This window comes from Astyanax mexicanus, chromosome 16 (assembly GCF_023375975.1).
Source record: "Astyanax mexicanus isolate ESR-SI-001 chromosome 16, AstMex3_surface, whole genome shotgun sequence".
NCBI lineage: Eukaryota > Metazoa > Chordata > Actinopteri > Characiformes > Acestrorhamphidae > Astyanax > Astyanax mexicanus.
The window spans coordinates 22,093,199-22,115,698 of NC_064423.1; the positions used below are offsets into that span (position 1 = coordinate 22,093,199).

Below are 22,500 nucleotides of genomic sequence, written 5' to 3' on the forward strand. Positions count from 1 at the left end.
GTCTGTTTTTTTATTATTTGTTTTTTCTCTTTAAGCCTTAGTTGAGTTAAAAAAAAATCTGTTACATTAGAAATGAGTGCTAGTCTTTCAAAGTAATATTTAAGTACAGTAATAAACTGTGTTCATAATAAAAGACTTACTTTCATTTGCAGAATTCACATCTACAATTAACCCTCTGAATTAACTGAAAGGGACAGCAGTAACGTTCCTAGCTCAGACTGAACTGAATTTAATTATGTTTAACAATCTAAATAAAAAATAAATAATTGTATTTTGCCCATACACATTTTATTAAGGATAAAGAACTAATATAAACATTTTATTGTAAGTAACATTTATGTGAGGGTCACACGGAAAAAAAGCATGAGAATGCTTTGGGTTCGATTCAAGTTCTCCAAGTGAAATAATTGTAATTATTTAAAATATTTCCAACCATATGTAACCTACAGTTTTAAAGTTGTTAATCAAAACAAATCACAACTTCCTTAGAGCTCATACAACAAAAAGTAAGTAAGAAGGTCTTAAATAGCACCACACAGGAAGTGTTGTGACGTCACCTCCTGCTATTTTGAAGGGAAACCTGTCCTCAAAAATCCACTCAAACAGACACAATACGGTCGTTTCCCCACTGAACGAAAACAGGGATGGCAAACAACCACAGATAAGTATGTTTTCTTTCATTATTAAATATGTTAATTAGAATATTTTGTTAATGCATGTCTGAAAAAAATTGTGGCCAATAAAAATACTAAGAATTATACTAAAACTTAGTTATTATACTTCATAGTGTTCTTTTTTTCTGTATGTTTTATTCTCCTCCTGGTAGTGGTTAAACTATAAAGCCACCAAACAGCTAATTAATTAATTAATTAATTAAGAATATTGTGACCAACATGTCTGTCTATATGTATCTAAAATGTTCTATTTAAACCACAATGTCCATGTTTAGACATAGTGGCAGAGATGTAACATGAGTTATTTACTCTAAACTCATTTATTTATTTATTTATTTATTTATTTTTATCACTGCCTTTATTTTTGATAAGCCAGGGAGATCTGGTTAATAGAATTAATTATAATTAATTATAATTATAAACCAATTATATAAATATATACACTTTTATTAAATCCAAAAACATTCTTACACAACTACTAGTGATGGCTAAAAAGATTTACCAGAGCTAATCCAGTTTGTCACACACCAACACACACTATATATGCTAAATTTACACACTACACAGAATAGCTCTGTCATAAAACAGAGTGTAAAACACATGACGTACAAATATTATGGCAATTATTGGGTATTTTTTTATTTTACAAATACATAAGTTTGTTCCCTAACATTGCCCTAGATTTCCTGTAGACTTTTTTTTTTCTTTTTTTCAGACAGAAGATGCAGTATGCTGTGGAAGATGCTGCTTACCTGAGCTGAATAAAGGACCAGGTAGGTACATGAATGATGGTGTGCATGAATGTATGTTGTGTATGATTTCAATCTGAATGATCACTCTGATAAATACATCTGAACACTGTTTGCATTTACATAATTTATTTTTTGCAAAATACAGAATTGCTGCAAGTAGATACAATACACATTTAACACTCAATATTCCCTACTCTGCTAACATGAAATAGAAGTCATATTTCACTTTTTCACACTACATTATTTATTTCTTATGCAGTAATCGTGCCTGGGTTGTCTTGCAAGAGTTTGAACTAGAGTAGTAGAGTATCTATGTAGTCTTTTTAGGTTTTCTTATTTGAAATGAGGTCACATGTTTTAAAATATAGTAGGCATCCTAGATAGTTAATTTTATCATAACTTAATGAATGCACAATGAGTCAATTACTAATTCTAACTTATATCGAGGAATCACCTGAGAATCCGATCAGAATCAGTTTATATATCAATCTACAATATTCAAAACACTGGTTCTTTTTATATTTTTGGGTGTATGATGTAATTTTGATTTGCTGACAGCTGTTGGAGCTTGTTAAATGTCCTTACCAGAAATTCCTCCTAGGAAAAAAAACTTGCATAAGAAGTAATGTAGTTAAGTGCACTATGAGCTATGTTGTGATCGCTTGAAGCAAAAACAAAACATGTTAATGAATGAGGAAGTCTGAGTGGCAAGCAGCACCTTGATCTGATCTGGTTCACCTGCATGCCTTAGATGTGACTCTGTGCGTGTGCTAACATCAGGCTGACTGTGTATTATTAAAGACTTCATACAGCTTCAATAGTAAGAAATCTTCTTCCACTATTATTCAAGGGCCAGTTAAACCATATAACCATGTTTAACAATCAACAACAATTATTTTGTCCATATAAAAAAATCAACATTTGTGTAAATAACATGTTTTGCCTTAGTTTAATGTTTTCACCCTTTGAAGGATCTGCCACTACTAGATCAATCTGACTGGAACAGTTTGTAGCAGTTTCCAAGATATGGATTAAGCCTAGTATTGGACTACACAGCATGAATATAGATTTTTATTAGTGAAATGAAAAAATAATCTACAGTATAGTATTTGTATAGTCAAAATGCAAGGCCTTTCAAAAGATGATGATACATAGGACATTACTTTTTGGAAAGTTTTCGCATTTAGACATTTTTTTTAATCTAGTTCATTAAAAAAATCCTGTCATGTGAGATACACCTGCCCAGACATATACTCAACATGAGTGCAGATAATCCTAAAAGACTACAATTGTGAAATACCAGGTTAAGTAACATTTACCCATTACTATCTGCTGCCATCTAGAGGCTGTGAGCAGAGCACGTCAATTCAGTGGTTGACAGACCAGCTGACATACGAATGAAGCTATTTCGTTGTCACAAAAATGGGTGTGTTGTCATTCCTTGGAGCAGCCGTGGAGTTGATCGTCTACTGCACCCTCTACCAGAAACAATGACTGAAATTCAAGTGTCCATTTCAGCCACAGTTCCCAGCGGAGAGTGTAGCAGGGTCTGTGATGGGTTTTGGGATCAGGATTTAGGCCTGTCACATGTTGCGCCACCTGAAAGCATAAGAATCAAAAGACAGTTGTTGCATACACTGCATAAGTTGCATAGGCTTGATTGGGCAATGCTCAACACTGTTACAGACAAAGTTAAAGGGACATTTAATGAGCATTTTGCATTGAGAAAACCTTCAATGATTATAAAATGGTTTTGTGAGTGTCTGCTATATATATCTTATCTATCAGTCTCATTGTAACAGTATTTATCCAGGTGAAAAAAGTTCTGCAGTATTCCATCATGGGCCCAATACAGTTTTAAGTTTTAAAACCCTCTACTGGGTTTAAATGAAAAGCAAAAGCGGCAGCTTAATTTATCAAAATCTATCTGAACTTAGACTAGACTATAGTAATAAACCATATAGTCAAATGCCATTTGTTTTATTTCATATCTAATAGAATTGCTTACTCTAATACATTGCTGCCTCCTTCTTCCATGATCTGAAAAACAAGCAATGTTCCAACAAGCTCTGCTGATAGCTTACCAGACATGCTGTGAATTCAAAACAACGCTAGACAAAAAAAAAAATAATAGTGCAATAAAAAGGAATCCCAGCTGCATGTTAAGACAGCACCTAAAGTTAACCACACACTGCTGCTTACCTGAGAAAAGGGTGTAGTGTGCAGTCAGACGCCAAATATCAAACACGGATCAAAGCTGAAACGCAGAGAAACTTCACAAGCATCCCAGTTCAGCCGGAGAGAAGATCAAACCGTAGTATCTCTTCAGTATCTTAAAGGTGGCCTGCGTTGGTTGGTAGCACTTTGTGCAACATGCAGTCCTCAGTTGTCAGACCTCACCTGTGTCTGTGCTTCGCTCCAACCTTCGCTTTAATTCAGCCTGCCTTCTTTTGCTGCTCCCCATAAGCCTTGGGCACATCTTCAGGAAAAACCGGTAGAGGTGGTCACGAGGGTGTGTCAGCCGGGCCTGTAGGTAGGCTACAGAAAGGCTGGGAAATACAGGTGAACATGCACCCTGAGCTGGGACTAAAATTAAAACTAAAAGTAAATGTATGAACCAAAACTGCTGCAATGATTAAAACTATGGTACTGCCTTGTTTTATTTTATTTTTTTGCTGTTGATTTGTGTCTTTGCCAGTCTCTGTACACATTTTCCCCAATTTCTCAAGTTTCTACAGTTTTTACAGGCTTGTGCACCTCTTGCACAATAAGGAACATTTCTTTCTCATGTTCTTTAAAAGAAAGTTTGAACTACATTTTTTTTTCTTTAAAAAATTTCTTACATGCTCACATGGTTGCATGCACATGTGCTACATTGCCTCTAATATATTAAATTGAGTAATATGTACTTATGAATTTAGGCTAATCCCACAATAACTTCTGGAGTTTTATCTCACTGACCTGGTTGTTTCCATGTATAACTGCTGAATTAATAGTATTTACAGTGAAGTTATAGCTCACATGGTTGTGGGTGTGATATATATGAGCTGTGGCATGAGCTAGACCCTAAACATATCATCAAAAAAAATAAAAATACCCTATGCTGGTTGGCTAGCTCTTGACCAGCATAGGGTCTGGTGCGTCATTTTATTTCACTTAACTAGCTAACTTACTAGAAAAGGCACTTTGGATTTACTGGTGCATGAATAAATTTGGTACAAAAAATGTAAACTGTAAATTCTTGCCATAATGTGTAATTTTAGAGAAAGCAGTTTGATTAATTAACAATGTGCATTTACCAGATAACGATTTTAGCTTTAGCCGGGTTAGCTTTTAGCCTTACTCCCACTCTACCTTAAGTAAAAACTCTGCCTTATCAGTAAAAAACGTATCTCTTCTGCTGTGTTTTTCACTTGATTTTGGTTCATCTGACATAGTCCAGTTTGTTTCCGAGAAAGCAGCAACTGTAGAGAAGAGATAAAAAAAAAGGCCATTTAACTAGTGTTAGCTTTTAGCTTAGCGGAGCTTCATGTCCACCTACTCGGGTTTTTCTCAGGTTTCTCAGGTTTTGCTTTGTTTACTAGCTACAAGGTTGGCTGCTGGTAACTGACTTTTACAACCGTTCACAATTTGAGGAAAAGACAAATATACCAAACTTAAACTTCTGAAATAAATGACCCATAGGTGGGTCTGTCATGATAACTCAATAATGTAATTATCTTGCAATGTGTTGATGGAATATTAATTAATATTCATTAATTTTAGCTATGTTTCACATTGAAATCTCTCAATACTATTCATAAAGTTCACTGTTTTTTAAAAGGGTATAATTGCATTATCATTCTTTTTAAAAGCATTATATTAGTGCCCTAAATTAGTCTTTAAAAAAATGTAGTGGCAAGGCACTATCTAGCTACATTAGCCACTCCAATGGCTCCCAAGCAAAACTAAAGATATATGGTAGCCCTATATTACATTGTTGATGTACATTGTTTTACATTGACTTCCATTGAAAATTAAGGGCTGTGTTTAGAATGGCTCACTCAATTATTCATTCAATATTCACTAGATATCATTCACAATATATTAAATTGACTGGGGACGGACCAAACATGTTAGTTTGTGCCGCTCTGATGGCGCCTAGTTCAGCACCTCCGCATTGCATTATGGTATACCTAATACATAATACATACATTTTAGCGTACATTTTCCGAACACTACATTTTACAGTGCATTGTGGCTCTTTGGTAGTGAACTGTATAGGTAATAAAATGTATTGTTGAGATTTGAACATTACTTTATAATGGCTTTGAAGGACATTTTGCATTGAGAACACCATTGATTTTCAAAAGTGTTAACTGCTAGGTATCTATACTACAGAAACATCATATAGTGCACTATTTCTGTAATGGGGAGCAATTCCGAATACAGCAAAGATTTTCTCCTGATATCATGTTATCCTCTTGTAGGTACAATGTTTTTTTATAAGTGAATGTAAAGATATACAGCTTTGGAGAAAAAATAAGAGACTTATTATAAAAATGGATGATCACAAGCCATCAAACCAAGCTGAACTGCTTGAATTTTTGCAGCAGGAGTGACATAAAGTTATCCAAAAGCAGTGTGTAAGACTGGTGCCATGCCAATATGCAACTGTGATTAAAAATCAGGGTTATTCCACCAAATATTGTTTTCTGAACTCTTAAAACTTTATGAATATGAACTTGTTTTCTTTGCATTACTTGAGCCCTTATCTTTTTTATTATTTCAGCCATTTATTATTTTCTGAAAATAAATGTTCTAAATTACAATAGTTTTGTTTGGAATTTGTGAGAAATGTTGTCCGTAGTTTGTAGAATAAAACAACAATGTTCATTTTACTCAAACATATATAAATAGCAAATTCAGAGAAACTGATTCACAACCTGAAGTAGTCTCTTTCTTTTTTATTAAGATTTTACACAGATGTCACAGGATAAAACTAAAGCTTTCAGTTTTAGTCCAGTCAGTGTGTAATTATGTGGGTTTGATAAAATGCAAGTGTAGGAGTGTATGTGTGAATGAGAGAGAGAGAGAGTGAGAGATACTTAAAATAGGGTTGGCCGTTTTGCCTGAGGCTTTGTTCCCCTTGTAGGAATGGTATCAGACAGGTTTGAGATTGGCAGGCTTTAGGCACAGAAGCTGAGATTGGCTGCATTCAGCCTTAAGCAAGAGCCGCTTCAATATACCAAACACACAGCAGTGATATGAGGTGAAGTCCTACACCCTGACCTTCTGTGCATGTCTGCTTGATCTGTACAGTGACAATCTTTTCTATGCCTAAATTGAAATCTGCTGAAATTTTTTTCCTTTTTTTTGGTCTGAAGTCTGATAAACTTTAGACATAGATAATACTTGACACTAGATGGCAGACACTGCACATCACATGATATACACCAAGGAAAGAATAACTTTACAGAGCTAAAGTTCTCACATATAATGTTAAAAAAGGAAGAAGCATTTTCTTGCTGAAGCTATTTTTTGAATATATTTGTATCAGTTGTTGTTGGTGTATTTTGAGAAACCAATCATTAACACTTTTTTAGGGTAAAAAATATAATCTACATGTAAAATATTATGGCAGTAAGAAAAATAGATCCACCAAGATTATAGTGAAACTTGATGACGGATGTCTGTAATGCAGTGTCAGTAAGCTTTAATCGCAATTGACATCAGTCAACAAATGCCACTCACTGTTTGAAAGTTCTGAAAGTATCTGTTTATATAACCTGTTTTTCTTAGATCCTTCCAGAGTGTTTCTATTGAGTTATTTTCCAAGGATATTTTGAATTGGTCAATCAAACATGTTGAATTTGTTCTACTTTATTAATTTCTGTGTGGTTCTTAGAGTAATTGACATTGTCTTGCAGTATTGTCAAGTTTCAGTTCATTGACTGATACCCTGAAAATGTCCTGTGGAATATTCTACAGAAATCCATAGTTTACAGGTTGATCAACAATGGCCTGTCAACGTGGACCCAATGCAGCCCAAAACCATGATACCCCCATGCTTCACAGTTGGGATGAGGCCCTTCTGTTGAACATTCTTCCAGTAGGTTTCGGACTTATTCCATGTGGTCTTGAGTGAACGTAAGAAAGTCAGCAGTGTTGGTTTGTGGAATATAGTGGCTACCTTCCTGTTTTCTTGCCAGACAGACTATTCTTGATGTGTTTGCCTGGTACAGGGCTCATCAAATGCTCCTCTCGGATTGTTTGTGACCTACCATAAAATTATTCTCCATGCTCCATGCTCTTAGTAGCATTTTCTATTTTAATGATTAAAAAAATATATTTTATGTCTGTCCCTATGTTCTGGTCAGCTCTGCTACCTTTTTCCCTTTGATAAATTGCATAACTCTGCATGTAGTTAAAAAACAAAACATGATTAGAATAGAAGCACCATCCCTGGTGTGAAACATATGGAAAGCATCGAGTGTGTGAAACTTATCTCTTTGTAAAAGTAACTGCGATTGTAGAATGGTCCATTTGTATGTGTACATATACAACTCATGTATGTGTACATATACTACAGTTTTTGTTTTATTCTATAAATTACGGATAACATTTCTTCTAAATTCCAAATAACATATTGTCATTTAAAACATTTATTTGCAGAAAATGAGAAATGGCTGAAATAACAAAAAAGATTCAGAGCTTTCAGACCTCAAATAATGCAAAGAAAACAAGTTCATATAAAGTTGTTCTCCTCCACCAGTCTTACACACTGCTTTTGGATAACTTTATGCCACTCCTGGTGCACAAATTCAGGCAGTTCAGCTTGGTTTGATGGCTTGTGATCATCCATCTTCCTCTTGATTATATTCCAGAGGTTTTCAATTTGGTAAAATGAAAAAAATTAATCATTTTTAAGTGGTCTCTTATTTTTTTTCTTCCACACATTTTCATTTATTTTATATGATGCAAAACATACATCTAGTCCTAATAGTCTTAGTTTACTATTTTAAGTAGTGTGTTAAAACACAAACAATGAATGAGAATTCCTGAATAAACATTTTGAAAGGAACTTAAGGGCGTTTCTTGAAGGAGTGTTTTTGTCATTAGACGCACTCCTGATTTACAGGAAGAGACCCCATTCCAGCTGATGCTGTACTCAGCTGGACTGCCTTTACCAGCACAGGCTTAATCAAGCTTCCTCCTTTTGTGTCATTTGTTCTGGAAAGAGAAAGTGCTCTCTGGCATAGGTGGTCAGCAGGACAGATGGAAAACAGTTAAATGACCAATGACATCACGTGTTTGTACAGTTCTCACAATACTGATTTGTGCATGGGTGGGCTTGATGGACTAATGGCGTTTCTTTTAACCACTGACGCTGGTCCTGACAAGAATGGGGTTATTTCTTGTAAATCAGGAGAACATCTAATGACAAAGAGTCTGAACCATTTTTTCCTTGAAAACAGTAATGGACAGAGACCTTAAAAACACTGTGGACAACATAAAGTAATACTGTATCATGTGCGCCATACTATAACATAATATTGATAACTGACTCTTTGATAAAAGCATATCCACATTAGAAACTGAACCGGACTTCACTGCACTTGCCCAATCCCATTTCACCCCTTGGTCCTTCCACTTATCCCTACCCCTCTGTTTTGTGCGTGAACGCCTAGAGGTAGGATATACAGATTTTTGTTAGGTTCGAACTGTAGAGAAAAGAGTGCTTCATGGCCCTTCAAACTGAGATTTTTCAAAAGCACCAGGGTTGCCAGATGCAACAAAAATATCCAGCCCAAAGTCAGTCTAAAGCCCGCCCTTCAGAAGCTTAAACTAGCCCAAAATATTTCTGTCACACGTTTGTAGCAACTTTCAAAACAACTATAAGTGTACGACTTGTTTATACTATTTTGTTTATATGGAATTTATAATCAGTATTGCTATTTGCTTTAAAAAATTAAAAATATTGTAACATTTGTCATTGTTTTATTAGTTCTTTTATAAGAGTTTTATATCCTAATGAAGAACATTTCTGTTCCTGCCCCTCCTGAACTCTCTTAATTCTTTAACATTTTCAATCGTTTTTTTTCCGTCTTATAATTTCTGTTTAGATGTTCTCCTAGTTATTATTGTTTTAATTGTTGTCATTTTTTAAAGTAGCCCAAAAAAAGCAGCCCGCCCCCCCTGAATTTTCACCTGCTACTGGATTTTTAAACAAGCCCAATTTGGCGGGAAAACCGCAAGCCTGGCAACTCTGAAAGGCACACACCAGACAGAGGGCTATGAGAATCACTGGCAAAATGGTGGCAAAAGCGACAAAGAAACAATTATTTTTCTTGGTAAAAATTGCGATAACCACAAGCTACAATACCATAGTTTAATGTAAGGTTTCAATGGCTGTCATTTTCTTCATAACAGACCAACTTCTCCATTCTGCCTTAAATGGTCAACAGACAGCATAGGCTGCATCATTTGTGGTGGAATGGAAAACTAAAATAAAAGCTGTCAAACGCTAATTTCAGCCCCCCCCTCCCCGAGGAATTGAGGAAAGGACAATAATTAATAATTGCTGCACCATCTGCCCCTTTCTGAAGACATTCTATGTCCTAAAGTTAACTAGCTATTTAACCAGCAACTAGCTTGCTGAACTTTAGCGTTTCATTGCTACCATATCAGCCCTGCAGGGTTACAGGTTTTAAAGGGTTGTCCCAATTAGTGTTGCCAACTCTTCAGTAAGGAAAGTAGCTATTGGCTCTCCGAAAAGACACAAAATGACATAATTGCCTAATTTGCATAAAACATTTTGAAGCTGTAAAGGGATAGTTTGTGGGAGAGAAAAAAGTAAGTAAAAAAAAAACACCCTAAATATGTTAGAACTATAAATGAACTCTAAACAAATAAACTTCTGTTGCCCTTAAAATAGGCAGTCACTTCTCAAAATAACTTCATGACTTTAATGCTTTGTATAAATCATTTTTACGTAAATTACATAAATCAGTTTTTGCCATGTTGTTAATTGTTAGCATAAGAGTAGCAGTTAGCAGGAACTGCTATTCTGCGTTCAACCCTCCTCCTTTATCAGGGCTTGGGACCGGCAAAGTTTTTTTATTGTATTTTTTAAAGTATTATTAAGTTTTCTTTAGTTTCAAAGCCATTATACACAAATAGTTCAGTGATGAGCTAGCTAGCTAGATGTTTAGCTGTTTAAAAAGAGGCACACACTGTGGACGAGGTGAGTGACAGGCTATGTGCTGAATGAGGTGAGTGACTGACTGAGACTGTGAGAGTTAAATTCAGTGATTTTTTTTTTTTTATGTGTTACACTAGTGATGCATTTATATTTACATCCCGCTCTGTAAATACGAAGTGGAGTCAGTCAGCGGTGGCTTTCGGCATGCGCAGTTGATTTGCATTGTGGACGTGAAGCGGTGTGGGTCTGCTCTGCACTGTTAGTGTTCTGGGCGGGGCTCAGGGCAGCACCCGCTGCTTGCTGAGGACAGTAACTAAAGAGCCTCCAAAAGTCTCCAATAGCACCACAAAGAGTTGCTAGATTTGTCGCTAGCCACTTAAAAAAATGAGTCACTAGATGCTCTGAGAAGTCGCTAAATATAGCGACAAAGTCGCTAAGTCGGCAACACTTCACCCCTTCCCATTTCAACTCCAAGAGGAAGGGTTACACTCAAAAACATTCAAAATAAAAGTCCTTAAATAACCCAAACTGATGGGAAGTTATTACTTAAGTGTCCTTTTGAGTATATTTAGTATTTTTCTGTTGCACAACTTTCAATACGTGTTTCCTGCATGTATTGTATCATCACATGGACATGTGAATCTGCCCAGTTTGAGTGATGATTCAGAATGATGTTGTGGTTTTAAGTGGACTGAGTGGATTAACAGAAGGTTAAAGGGCACGCCATGACTCGCTTTAGGTGGAAAATGTCTTTATTTAGCTTTAGTAGAGTCAGCAACCACAACTTCCGATTATTTATTTCTCGATGGATGAATCTCACAGCATAAACTTTACATTTTACTTTACATTTTACATGTACTTGTTAGAAAACTGATAAAAAACTATATACAATGTGACCAATATATGGCTTTCATCTTCATTAAGGTAGCGCCTGCACAAGCCACAGCACTGTGTTAGTAGCTGCTGTTCAGCTTTCATATATACAGCTCTGGAAAGACCACTTCAATTTATGAATCGGTTTCTCTGACTTTGCTATTTATAGGTAGGTGTTTGAGTAAAATGAACATTGTTGTTTTATTCTATAAACTACAGACAACATATCCAAATTCCAAAAAAAAATATTGTCATTTAGAGCATTTATTTGGCAGAAAATGAGAAATAACAAACAGAAATAACAAAAAAGATACAGAGCTTTCAGACCTCAAATAATGCAAAGAAAACAAGTCATATTCCTAAAGTTTTAGGAGTTTAGAAATCAATATTTGGTGAAATAACCCTTGGCATGTTCTCCTCCACCAGGCTTACATGCTGCTTTTGGATAAGTTTATGCCACTCCTGGTGCAAAAATTCAAGCAGTTCAGTTTGGTTTGATGGCTTGTGATCATCCATCTTACTCTTGATTATATTCCAGAGATTTTCAATTTGGTAAAATCAAAGAAACTCATCATTTTTACGTGGTCTCTCATTTGTTTCCAGAGCTGTACACCTGTATTGCCTTCGGTGAAACTCTACTATGAAGAGCTAAGATTGTTAGAATTTATCCTTCCACCTTAATTAAATGCTTCTGTGGCAACACGTTTCAGGTTGAAGATTAAGTTTAAGTTTAATATCTTCAGCATTTAAGGTGGAACAGATCATTATTTTTACAGTGTGGGTAGATAGCTGAACAGTACTAATTGTGTGTTTGAAGTAACTGTTAGTTTAAAAGTTTGACTGCTTTCTTGAACTCTTGAGCTTATATTTCATTAATAAATATTTAAGAGTCAACATGAGCAAGAGAGAAGGTGAAGATATAGGTAACTTTTTTAATGATAGAAAATAGTAAGTTGAAACATGATTTAACTAGGGTATAGAGATCATAATGCAGTGTTTTTCTGCTTATGTTTTCTATGGTTGTCCTACATTACCTAGTGGTGATAATGCTGAATTTTACATAGAGGCAGGTCAGAGGAGGGAGGGCAGCAAGAAGAAGCTGACAGGAGATCTGCAGTAGGGATGCACATTATATAGTTTCATTGTGGTGGAGCCTCTTAATGTGCATCTAATTTTTTTTTCAATTTATTATGTAAAAAAATAGCTTTGTTCCAAGCGTGGCGTGTGGAGGGAACAGCTGACTTCCATTTAAACAAGATAAGACATCTAGCTAGCAGAGTAACAAAACCAAGTCTAAGGCATCACGTAAAACACCAAACAAAGCTGCAGAAAGTTCTACTGGAAGCATATCTGTGCATCTGACAAATATCTGACCAATAATTGTGCAAAAATTGCTACTACAATGCCAGAACATGTAAATCAGTAAAGCAGGGGATATCTGAAATCTATCACAAATTAGAACTACATATATAATCCTTAGATGTATTATGTATATATGTATAATCCTTGATACACAGATTGTATGATTTCATATTTTTTTTACATATTGGATGATTGACCTGTAATTAATTGTGGTAATTTGATGTAATTGATTTTTTTTATTATTGATTTATTTATTTATTTATTTTTTACAAATGCCCGTTTAAAATGACAAACAATGCGACGAGGTCTGAAACTCAAATTTTAGGATCAGCACTGTCTCTGCCCGGATCAGACTGGTTTAAGTTTCAGTAAACACTTCCAGGAAAGGACCTTCCCTTCTCAGCTATCTACAACAATCTGACATAATTCACCTACAAGCAATCTACGTCGATGTGGAAATAAGCTGATACATTTAGCGTTGTGCTGAAGGTTTTCTACTAAACGAGTGACATACAGTGGATTGAGGAGGAAGCTCCACCCATTAAAACAACCTTCTCCCACCTCAGAGAATTACAGCAAACACTGTGAGGTCACAATAACTTCCCATTAAAAAGGAAAATGACCATGTACTACAGAGGAGTGAAGGAAGCTTTTACAGTTATTACACCACCCACAATTACACTTGGGTTGACGACAGGTCCACACACACACAAAAGAAACTATGCATACTTACTAGTAAAGGTAAGTAAAGGTATAAGGTATAAAGGTTTTTTAAGGTATAATTTACTGAAGGGCAAATCACTCCTAATAAACCATTTTTAACAAGTTAAACTTCATCTCCTACTTCCCAAGTCTTCCAATTTTGACAGTATACAGATTTCACACTTTTACCAAGCGAGTAGTACATCATAGTACATCATAGTACATCAACAAGTTCCTGACCATTGTTCCTTCTCACCGAACGCAACACATTCATCGCTCCATCCAAGCAGAAGTGGTTTCTATTTGTCTTGTATGTCAATTAGAGCTTAGATTCTCTGCCCGAACCCAACCCGAGGCCTGAACCGAACCGAGATTCACCATCACTGTCCTCGGGGCGGGTGGGGTCGGGCTCAAAGAAAGTAATCTGTGACGTACGGGGCTGTTTTTTTTTATGATATTTTTATTTTATATAAAGCTATGGTATGATAGTCACAATATAGCAAAGTTACAAATCTAACTGTGTTTTTAAAAAAAGTTGCTTATCCACTTATCCATATTACGCACTTGACATGCAGCGCTATGCAGTGCAGTCCATAGTTTTATTACTGTTATTTTTGTGTGGTTTTGCACAATGACTATAAGCTCAATATAAAAAAAAATCTATTCTTAGACCCTTTTAAATTCTATTAAATTAGAGGAAAGCTACTCAGACATCATTCTTGTAGCCTAAATTACCGATGTTTAGACTGTGGATCATTGTTCGCATTGTGTTTTAATTTTTTGGAGATCTGTTCTTTATATATATTTTTCTTAAATAATAGGTCTATGCTTATTTAGTGTAGCAATGTTAATTAATATAATTCTGAACAGATTTCTCATTCAAACAGCCCGAAAATGTTTTTTAAAAAGCTCAGTTTTAACGCTTAGCCTACAAAAAATGTTGAGTTTAAATCTGGCTCGGGCTCGAAGTGACATTGTATTAGGCAGGCCAGGGCAGGCTCAAGCAGAACGTGCACGTGCTCGAGATCCAAGCACTAATATCAATACAAGACCCCACTGTATATTTCATATAAAATTTGCTTTTTTTTATTATTTACCATTTTACAATAGCCAGTTATCCATCTGCGATTTTATTAGTTAGGTAGCGGTTTTGTTTACAGTGTCAGGTGACGAATAGCTGAGCTATTTGCAGCTTAGGGTATGTTTTTGTTTGGTAGCGTTTGATGGTTTAACTGGTATACAACAAGCATGACCAACCTAATCAAGCTTTTACCACACACTAAGAAAAGTAAGTACAGATTTGTACCTAAAAGAGTACAAAGCTTGTCGCTGGGGCTGTACCTTATATTGAGGTACAAAAAAGTACCTTTCAGTGAAAGCCATTTTTGTACCCATGTTTTTTTGTGCCAGTAAAGATTATAAACATTATCATCACCTAAATATGGCTCAAAAACTCGATTATCCAATTCAAATAAAAAATGTGGAATTAAAATATATATTGTTTATTAGTGCAATGATACAGAATACTGAATGTACCCTTTGGCTGCAGGTTAAAATGGTACAAATCTGTACTTATTGCTGTTAGAAATTACTTTGTACTTCAGAGGGAACAAATCTGACCCTGTAAAGACCAATATTTTACCTTTAAGGGTACAATTATTAAGAGTGTACCTTTGAGTACAAAAAAGTGCTCATATCGTACCTCTGTTTTTTAGAGTGCATGCTGATTGAGCAGCTTGAACTTATTTCCTGTAACACGTATACTTTACAAGTGTGAGAAACATCTGCTGGTACTGGGGATTTGTAATGAGTATTTTAATTATTTTAAATAGTATTTTTAAAGTTTTAAAAAACAACAGCACATATAATAACAATTATTGTTTTGGTACACAAATGAAAGCTTTTGTGAACCACTAAACTTTCAGGGTGAAGCTGGGAGCTGAGGTGAGGAACTACATGAGCAAGAATGAGTTCATTTTACAGTAGAAATGTAAAGTACACTGACGACACATCCTTGTGATGATTTGTCACAAATTCACGTAGATACACCCATAAGGACAGGAGGGTCAGTCAAAGGCCACAGCTGAAACACTTTTTGTTATGTGTATATATATATATATATATATATATATATATATATATATATATATATTCAGACAAAGATGAGTCTAAACTCTAATACAATGTAAACTACATTAAATAAATTTGATAAGGACTGTAGCACATGCAGTGACTTCTTCGTATATTCAGCACCTGTGAGCATAGTAATTGAAGTTCTTGGGCTCAGATTCTTTCATTTTCACATGTGTGTCTGGTCTAAAATAAAAGCACAGAGTAAGCAGATTAAAGTTAGCCCCAAATAAGGAACCATGTGTCCAGAAAAATTGACAAAAGAGCTTTGTCATTTACATGGAGCATTTAAAGCTAATATTAATTGACCCTAAATTTGAGATAATATGAGCTCCAACACTACCAGAAATTAGCCACACAGTAGCTTTGTTGCAACCAACAGAGTTGTTTTTTTTATACCATTGGTTGCACAAAACATTGCATATTCTGGTAAATGTTGATATGATTGAATATGGTGTATTTTGCTGCACATCTCACATGTACCACAACCCAAAGAAGTTCTGCTGCATTTAGACCTTGTGACAGGCAACTAAAGAACACTGAATTGATCCATGTTAATGTTCACATTCATATATATTCATATATTCATATATAGTATAAAATCGAGCAATAGAAGATGGATGAATTTGAGACCATGAAGGGATGCACATGGTCAGCAACAACATTACAACTCAACCAAGACTTCAGGTGTTGTTGATAGCTTTAATTCTATAGAATGAGAGAATGAGTTGCTATATGTTCACCAGACCTTGTGACTCTGGCTTTTTCTGTGCCAGTGTCAAAACAAAAGCAGCACAAACTAGTGAAGCAATAGATGCTACCTCAGGTGACTGGAGCTAAACACACAGTGAGTGGGGCTGAAAGTTAACAAGGCTAAGAAATAACCGGTTTGCTAAAAGTACACCGTGCTTACTGTACTTATAAGTGCACACTGGGCTAAAAGTTTTTCTTTCAAGGCAAATAACATTGATTAGAATAAAAACAAAATTGCTATTAGAATTGACATACATATACTTTTTTCATAGAAAATAATTGTTTTATCTGTTTAGCCATGTTAGTGTGTCAGTTTATGCTTCATCAGAAAAGCGCAGCGACTCTGTTCGAGCTGCATGACTGGGATTTGAACCAGCGATCTCCCGACCACTGGACCACTCGGCACCCCGGGGAATGTTACTTTTAATGTTTAAACTTGTACGATGTGACGATGTGATTTAAACCATTATCACATCATAGGTTTTCAGAATATTACTGTGACATTTTTATTGTAACATTACAGGCTAACCTTTCTGAAACTGTTTTTTTTTTTTTTTTTTTTTTTTTTTTTTGCTGTTGCTAAATGTTATGAGAGCCAAACATTCCGTGTTAGCTGGGCTAAGGCAAAATAAAAGGATGCAAATAAGCTTATTAAATTATATCTAAGCATTTTTCACCAGTGACCAAAGTTCCATATTTACTTACAAACAACCTAAAAACACTCAATAAATGCTAATACGGTCTGTGTACATTTTATCTAATAAAGTGCTGATTTAAAAAAGTGACCAGCTTATCAACTCCCAACACATTATTTTATTTATTTTTTTAAGCCTAGTTGTTTTCTTATTTGCAGTGTTCATATGAAAATGTTCACATGTGGGCTTTAAAGGGTTAAACAGGAAAATGACTGATTAGAACAGTTAGTCATGCCTCTGTGTGTGTTAGTGTGTGTAATGTAGAACGGACAGTGTTGTGTAACTCCACAGTGGACCCTCCCCCCTTTGTTTTCTGAATAAAAAGCCCTGCTGGACTTCAGTGTCCAGTCAGATTGAACTCCTGAAGCTGTGAATTTTCTCTAGCTGGACTCTTGTTCATTCTTCTTCACTACACTCAACTCACTCGAGACATGGCTAACTCCGCTGTGCAGATTCTCGCCTATGTGCTGTGTTTTGGTGGGCTGTGTGGCCTCCTGGTCTCCACCTGCATGACGGACTGGAAGAGCAGTGAGCACGGGAACGGGGAGACCACCACATCGGTAGATAGCGAGGGGCTGTGGATGAGATGCAGCTCGGGCTCCGGGACACAGATCACCTGCACACCCTTCCCCTCCATCCTGAATCTGCCCAGTAAGTAGCAATACTTTGCCTTTATACCAGTATATTACTTTTAACCTGTTTACAAAGTAAACCTGCTTTTAACTCTGATCTTAACTTTAACAGGTATATATATATATATATATATATATATATTTATATATTTATATATTTATATATACCTGTTTACTTTAACATGAACACTAACTAACCTTTTAACATCAGCTTGTTTTATTTTTTTTATCAACTTGCCTTAACATATTCCTGCCCTACCAGATAGCAAAGAACACTGAATGAATATTCTTTTTTTGGTCACATTAATTATTTTTTTTATTGATAATGGAAAAACAACCTTTTAACTTTAACTTTTTAACAGGCAAGCTTTTTTGTTGCTTTCTACCTAATATTACATGCCTAAATCTCGGGGATTTATATTTAAGCATTACATAAAAAGGTTTCATGTTAGATAAGAAACATTACTGCAAATCCTAATTGTAATAGAAAGTATGTGAAAAACTGAAGTAAATCTGCATTTTTAAAAATATAATAATAAATATGTATCATGCAATTGGCACTTTCCTAAAAAATATTTTAAAATTAGTATTTTGTTCAGTACAAATTAAACATTTAATGTCTATAAACCTTTAGTATAAACAGTTATAGTCTATTTTTCATGTCCATTTTCAAACCTGCAGAATTTGGGTTGATTAGTGTTACTGTTTTGAAATTATTAAGTAGAGTAGAGAGAAAACAGGCAGCTTATCTAAGTGTTCTATAGGAGATTTCAAAGCCCTCAGAAGTTTCAGAATGATTTCAGAAAAACCCATTTTACCCCAGAGAATTTTTTTTTTTCATTGTCTACACTTTTATATGTTCAAAGGCCTGTAAAGGGGTTAAACAACCTTTATTTGGCATTGCTTTGAGATATTGTTGAAATTCAATGTTCATTTAATGGTTTTGAATGGTTAAAGCTGGTAAAAGATGAATAGTGTCTAATAATAATAATATTAATGATCATTTTCATTGTTTAAAAGTTGGTATACAGTAGATATCCTGTGACTGCTTAAGATTTGAATTATTGAGTACACTTAATAATATGTGATTTAACTTGTGTGGCTTTGTGTTAATGCTTCTTCTTTCTTTATTACAGCAAAGATCAAGGTCTGCAGAGGACTGATGATCACCAGCATTATCCTTTGTTGCCTCGCTGCACTGCTCACCATACCAGGCCTCAAATGCACCAAGTGTCTGGACGAGAGCGAGCAGCTGAAGAGCAAAACTGCCATAACAGGAGGAGTCCTGTTCATTCTTGGTGGTGAGTTAAGCTGCTAATAATATAATAATGTGTTCCATAAGATATGAAACCTTATGGAAAGTGTGGTAGTGCAGTATTGCATACAGCATGGTTGCTATAGGCTTTGGATAATAAGGACATTCTTTATTTTTATTTTTATTTTTATTTATACAGCCAGGTTGTACGCTTTTAGAAATAAATGTGCCAATTGAATTCTTTATGCAGTATTTTAGAAGTGTTTTTTAAGTCAGTCCCAAAAGAATCATCTGACAGCACATTTTTTGTACTCTATCCTTGCTAAAATCTTATTTTGTTAGCGATGTATACATTTGGGCCAGTTAATTTAGTTTTTTTTTTTTTTATTTTAGTTTGTGTGTTAAATAAGAAGCTATGTTCTGTCGTCGTATGGGTGTGTGTCAGATTTTTTTGCAAGTTAGCTAAAATCCCTTCTAGCATGAGTCTCATGCAGCAGAATCAACAGGACAGATTAGACTGAAATTTATTTTATTTCAGTTTGTAAATAAGGGTTAATCCACAGTTACAGTAGATACAGGGATCCCCAGTGTAATCTGTTCCGTATACACATGCATGTGAAGGGAAGTCAGATTTTGGCACAACACCTTCCTTCCCATCTTCTATTGTTTAATTGTTAATGATATTCTGCATTAGATTCCTGTAATCGGCCAAATGCGGATAAAAATCTTCATTAAAACCTTGGATTTTAGTACTTTTTGGATATTTAATGAAATGAATCCCCCCAAAAAAATGATTTGTCATAGTCCTGAAATGCACAAACTGATGGATGGATAGATGGTTGGTTCAGTAGGTAAACAAATTGAGTGCTTGAGTAACTGAATTGCGCGGATGAAAGAAACGCTTGATCGAAACTTTGGAATTGTTGGTCTGCTCTGACACGCTCTTCTTCCTGTCCTTCTAGGTCTGTGTGCCTTAGGATTAATCTCTTGGTTCGCTTACAATGTTGCTGCAGAATTTAAATCCACCACCACTGGTCTGATCAGGTACATGTTCTCTCTCTCTCTCTCTCTCTTTCTCTCTCTCTCTCTTAATATTGTAGCTTCTCAAATCCTGCTGGTTGTATATTTGTTCTCAGGTGTCTAATATATTTTGTATGTCTGTAGGTACACATTTGGAGACGCTCTCTATGTTGGAGGAGCTGCAGCTTTGGTCTCCATCATTGGAGGTGCTCTCATGTGCATTAGCAGCAAACCTGGGAAGCATTTCAGGTCACATGTGGAAAAGCCTTCCCAGAAGTCCCAGAATCAGGCCACAGCATACGTATAAAGACCTGCGGCTGCATTGTCTAGGACAGTTCCTGAAGAGAAAGGCCCTGTCCACATTTATTAAAGTTAAAAAAAAACAGAAGAGTTTTTACACTGCATTTTGGCATCCGGTACTTTTTTGAAATTGTCTTCGTAATGTGTGCAACAGGTGGTTTTGCTTTGTCTTGTTGAAATATGCATGGATATCCCTGCAGAATTTGTTACTTTCAGATCCAAATATCCTTTTCTGCTTGATTTCATATTTCGACATATGAACAAATTTAAATACATTGTTCAGTTACAAATATTTTGTGCAATATTTACATTTAAAATCCGTAATTTTGTGATGTAGGTATGGTAGGTACTGTTGCCTAAAACAGGGCTAGCGTTTTCATGAACATTAAATGAACATGTGTGGCTCTGAGTGGTCCAGTGGATTAAGGCACTGTCACTATGATCAGGAGATCGCTGGTCCGAATCCTGATTATGCAGCTAACTATCAGCTGCCAGAGCCCTGAGAGCACAATTGTCATTGCCCTCTTTGGGTGGGTAGATGTCTCTCTCTCCCTCCCCACATCACTACTAAGGGTGTTGTCAGTCAGCACAAGGCGTCTGTGAGCTGATGTATTGGAACTTTTCCTCGGAGCACGCTGGCTTCACATGTATTGGAAAAGGCATGTGCTAGTCTTCACCATTCGGGTGTTGTGGCATTAGAAGTGATGTGGGGAGTACAGCTGAGTAGTTGAATGAGTGGGATAGCTAAATTGGGGGAAAAAAAATAATATGTGAACAGGGCCAAAACCTACCAGCGAAGATAGTGAACACACTGTGAAGTCATGTCATTGTACATATGATTATATCAGTTTTACATTGCTGCCTGCGGTAAGAGTTATGTTTTGCTGCACTGATTTAGATTGTTTGTAGATTGTATAAATGCAAACAAACAGAAATGAATGGTTCTTTTATTTAATATGTGTTTTTGTTATATATAAAATGACCTGTTCTGTAATACAGTTGGTTTTTGGTGTATAATGTGAATTTCTAACATGTTTACTTAATAAATAAACTTATTTTTTGTTCATACAGTCTCTGTTTTCAATTACTGCTTAAATACTAGTGAATGTGCAGAAACTGACAACTTGATGACATTGATTTAATTACAGATAGCATGAACCCAAGATTAAAAACTACACCCTACAGCACATCATATTACACTTAGACAACTTGTAGATGCTCAAAAGTACACTTAAAACTTAAAAGCTCAAAAACTCTATTTTTCTTTTCTCCAGGTGTCCCTTTTGACATCTCCAAGAGTCATTTTGGCATCAGGTGTCCTTTTGGGCATCTCCAAATATCCTCTTGTCCATATCCAACTCTCATTTTGGCATACCCAAGTGTCCCTTTGGGCCAAGTTTCCATTTGGGCATCTACAAGTGTCTCTTTGGGCATCCCCGGGCCTCTTTGAGCATCTTCAAGTTACCCCTTGGGCATCTCAAGTGACCCCTTGGGCATTACCAGGTGTCCCTTTTGGCATCTCCAAGTGTCATTTTGGCATCTTCAAGTGTCCTCTTGTCCATATCCAACTCTCATTTTGGCATACTCAAGTATCCTTTTGAGCATCTCCAAGTGTCCTTTTGGGCATCTCCAAGGTTCTCTTTGGGCATCTCCAAGTGTCCTTTCGGGCATCTCCAAGTGTCCTTTCGGGCATCTCCAAGTGTCCTTTTTGGCATCTCCAAGTGTCCCCTTGGGCATCTCCAAGTGTCCATTTGGGCATCTCCAAGTGTCTCTTTGGGCATCTCCAAGTGTCCTTTTGGGCATCTCCTGGTGTCCGTTTGGGCATCTCCAAGTGTCCTTTTGGACATCTCCTGGTGTCCATTTGGGCATCTCCAAGTGTCCTTTCGGGAATCTCCAGGTGTCCTTTTGGGCATCTCCAAGTGTCCTTTCGGGCATCTCCAAGTGTCCATTTGAGCATCTCCTGGTGTCCTTTCGGGCATCTCCAAGTGTCCTTTCGGGCATCTCCAAGTTTTCCCTTTGGGCATCTCCAAGTGTCACCTTGGGCATCTCCAAGTGTCCTTTTGGGCATCTCCAAGTGTCCTTTTGGGCATCTCCAAGTGTCCTTTTGGGCATCTCCAAGTGTCCTTTTGGGCATCTCCAAGTGTCCTTTTGGTCATCTCCAAGTGTCC

At 36.0% G+C, this 22,500-nt stretch overlaps 1 protein-coding gene and 1 long non-coding RNA gene across 3 annotated transcripts; one reads left to right on the top strand and one right to left on the bottom strand.

Annotated features, from left to right (window-relative positions):
• The first annotated feature begins 568 nt into the window (after window positions 1-568).
• On the top strand, window positions 569-21,398 carry LOC103044452 (claudin-19). 2 transcript variants are annotated; one of them, XM_049465934.1, is made up of 6 exons: window positions 569-665; window positions 1,390-1,447; window positions 17,578-17,776; window positions 18,894-19,058; window positions 19,975-20,056; window positions 20,177-21,398. In XM_049465934.1, the coding sequence occupies exons 3-6, from the start codon at window positions 17,635-17,637 to the stop codon at window positions 20,337-20,339; spliced, it is 552 nt and encodes a 183-aa protein (XP_049321891.1). In that variant the 5' UTR covers window positions 569-665; window positions 1,390-1,447; window positions 17,578-17,634; the 3' UTR covers window positions 20,340-21,398. The 2 variants fall into 2 exon arrangements, with proteins under 2 accessions (XP_049321891.1, XP_007233304.2); XM_007233242.4 differs by lacking the exons at window positions 569-665; window positions 1,390-1,447 and having other exon boundaries at window positions 17,440-17,776.
• On the bottom strand, window positions 2,851-3,826 carry LOC125782300 (uncharacterized). Its single transcript, XR_007424920.1, has 2 exons — window positions 3,629-3,826; window positions 2,851-3,025 (listed from the first exon to the last, which is right to left on the bottom strand). It is a non-coding gene; the product is annotated as an uncharacterized LOC125782300 (long non-coding RNA).
• Window positions 21,399-22,500: the final 1,102 nt, after the last annotated feature.

What these genes read in the sequence shown, in the direction of transcription:
- LOC103044452 (XM_007233242.4), top strand. Translation starts at nt 17,557, where the DNA reads ATGGCTAACTCCGCTGTGCAGATTCTCGCCTATGTGCTGTGTTTTGGT. An exon ending in AGTCCTGTTCATTCTTGGTG is followed by an intron (nt 19,059 to 19,974) that starts GTGAGTTAAGCT and finishes CTGTCCTTCTAG; the next exon opens with GTCTGTGTGCCTTAGGATTA. An exon ending in ACCACCACTGGTCTGATCAG is followed by an intron (nt 20,057 to 20,176) that starts GTACATGTTCTC and finishes GTATGTCTGTAG; the next exon opens with GTACACATTTGGAGACGCTC.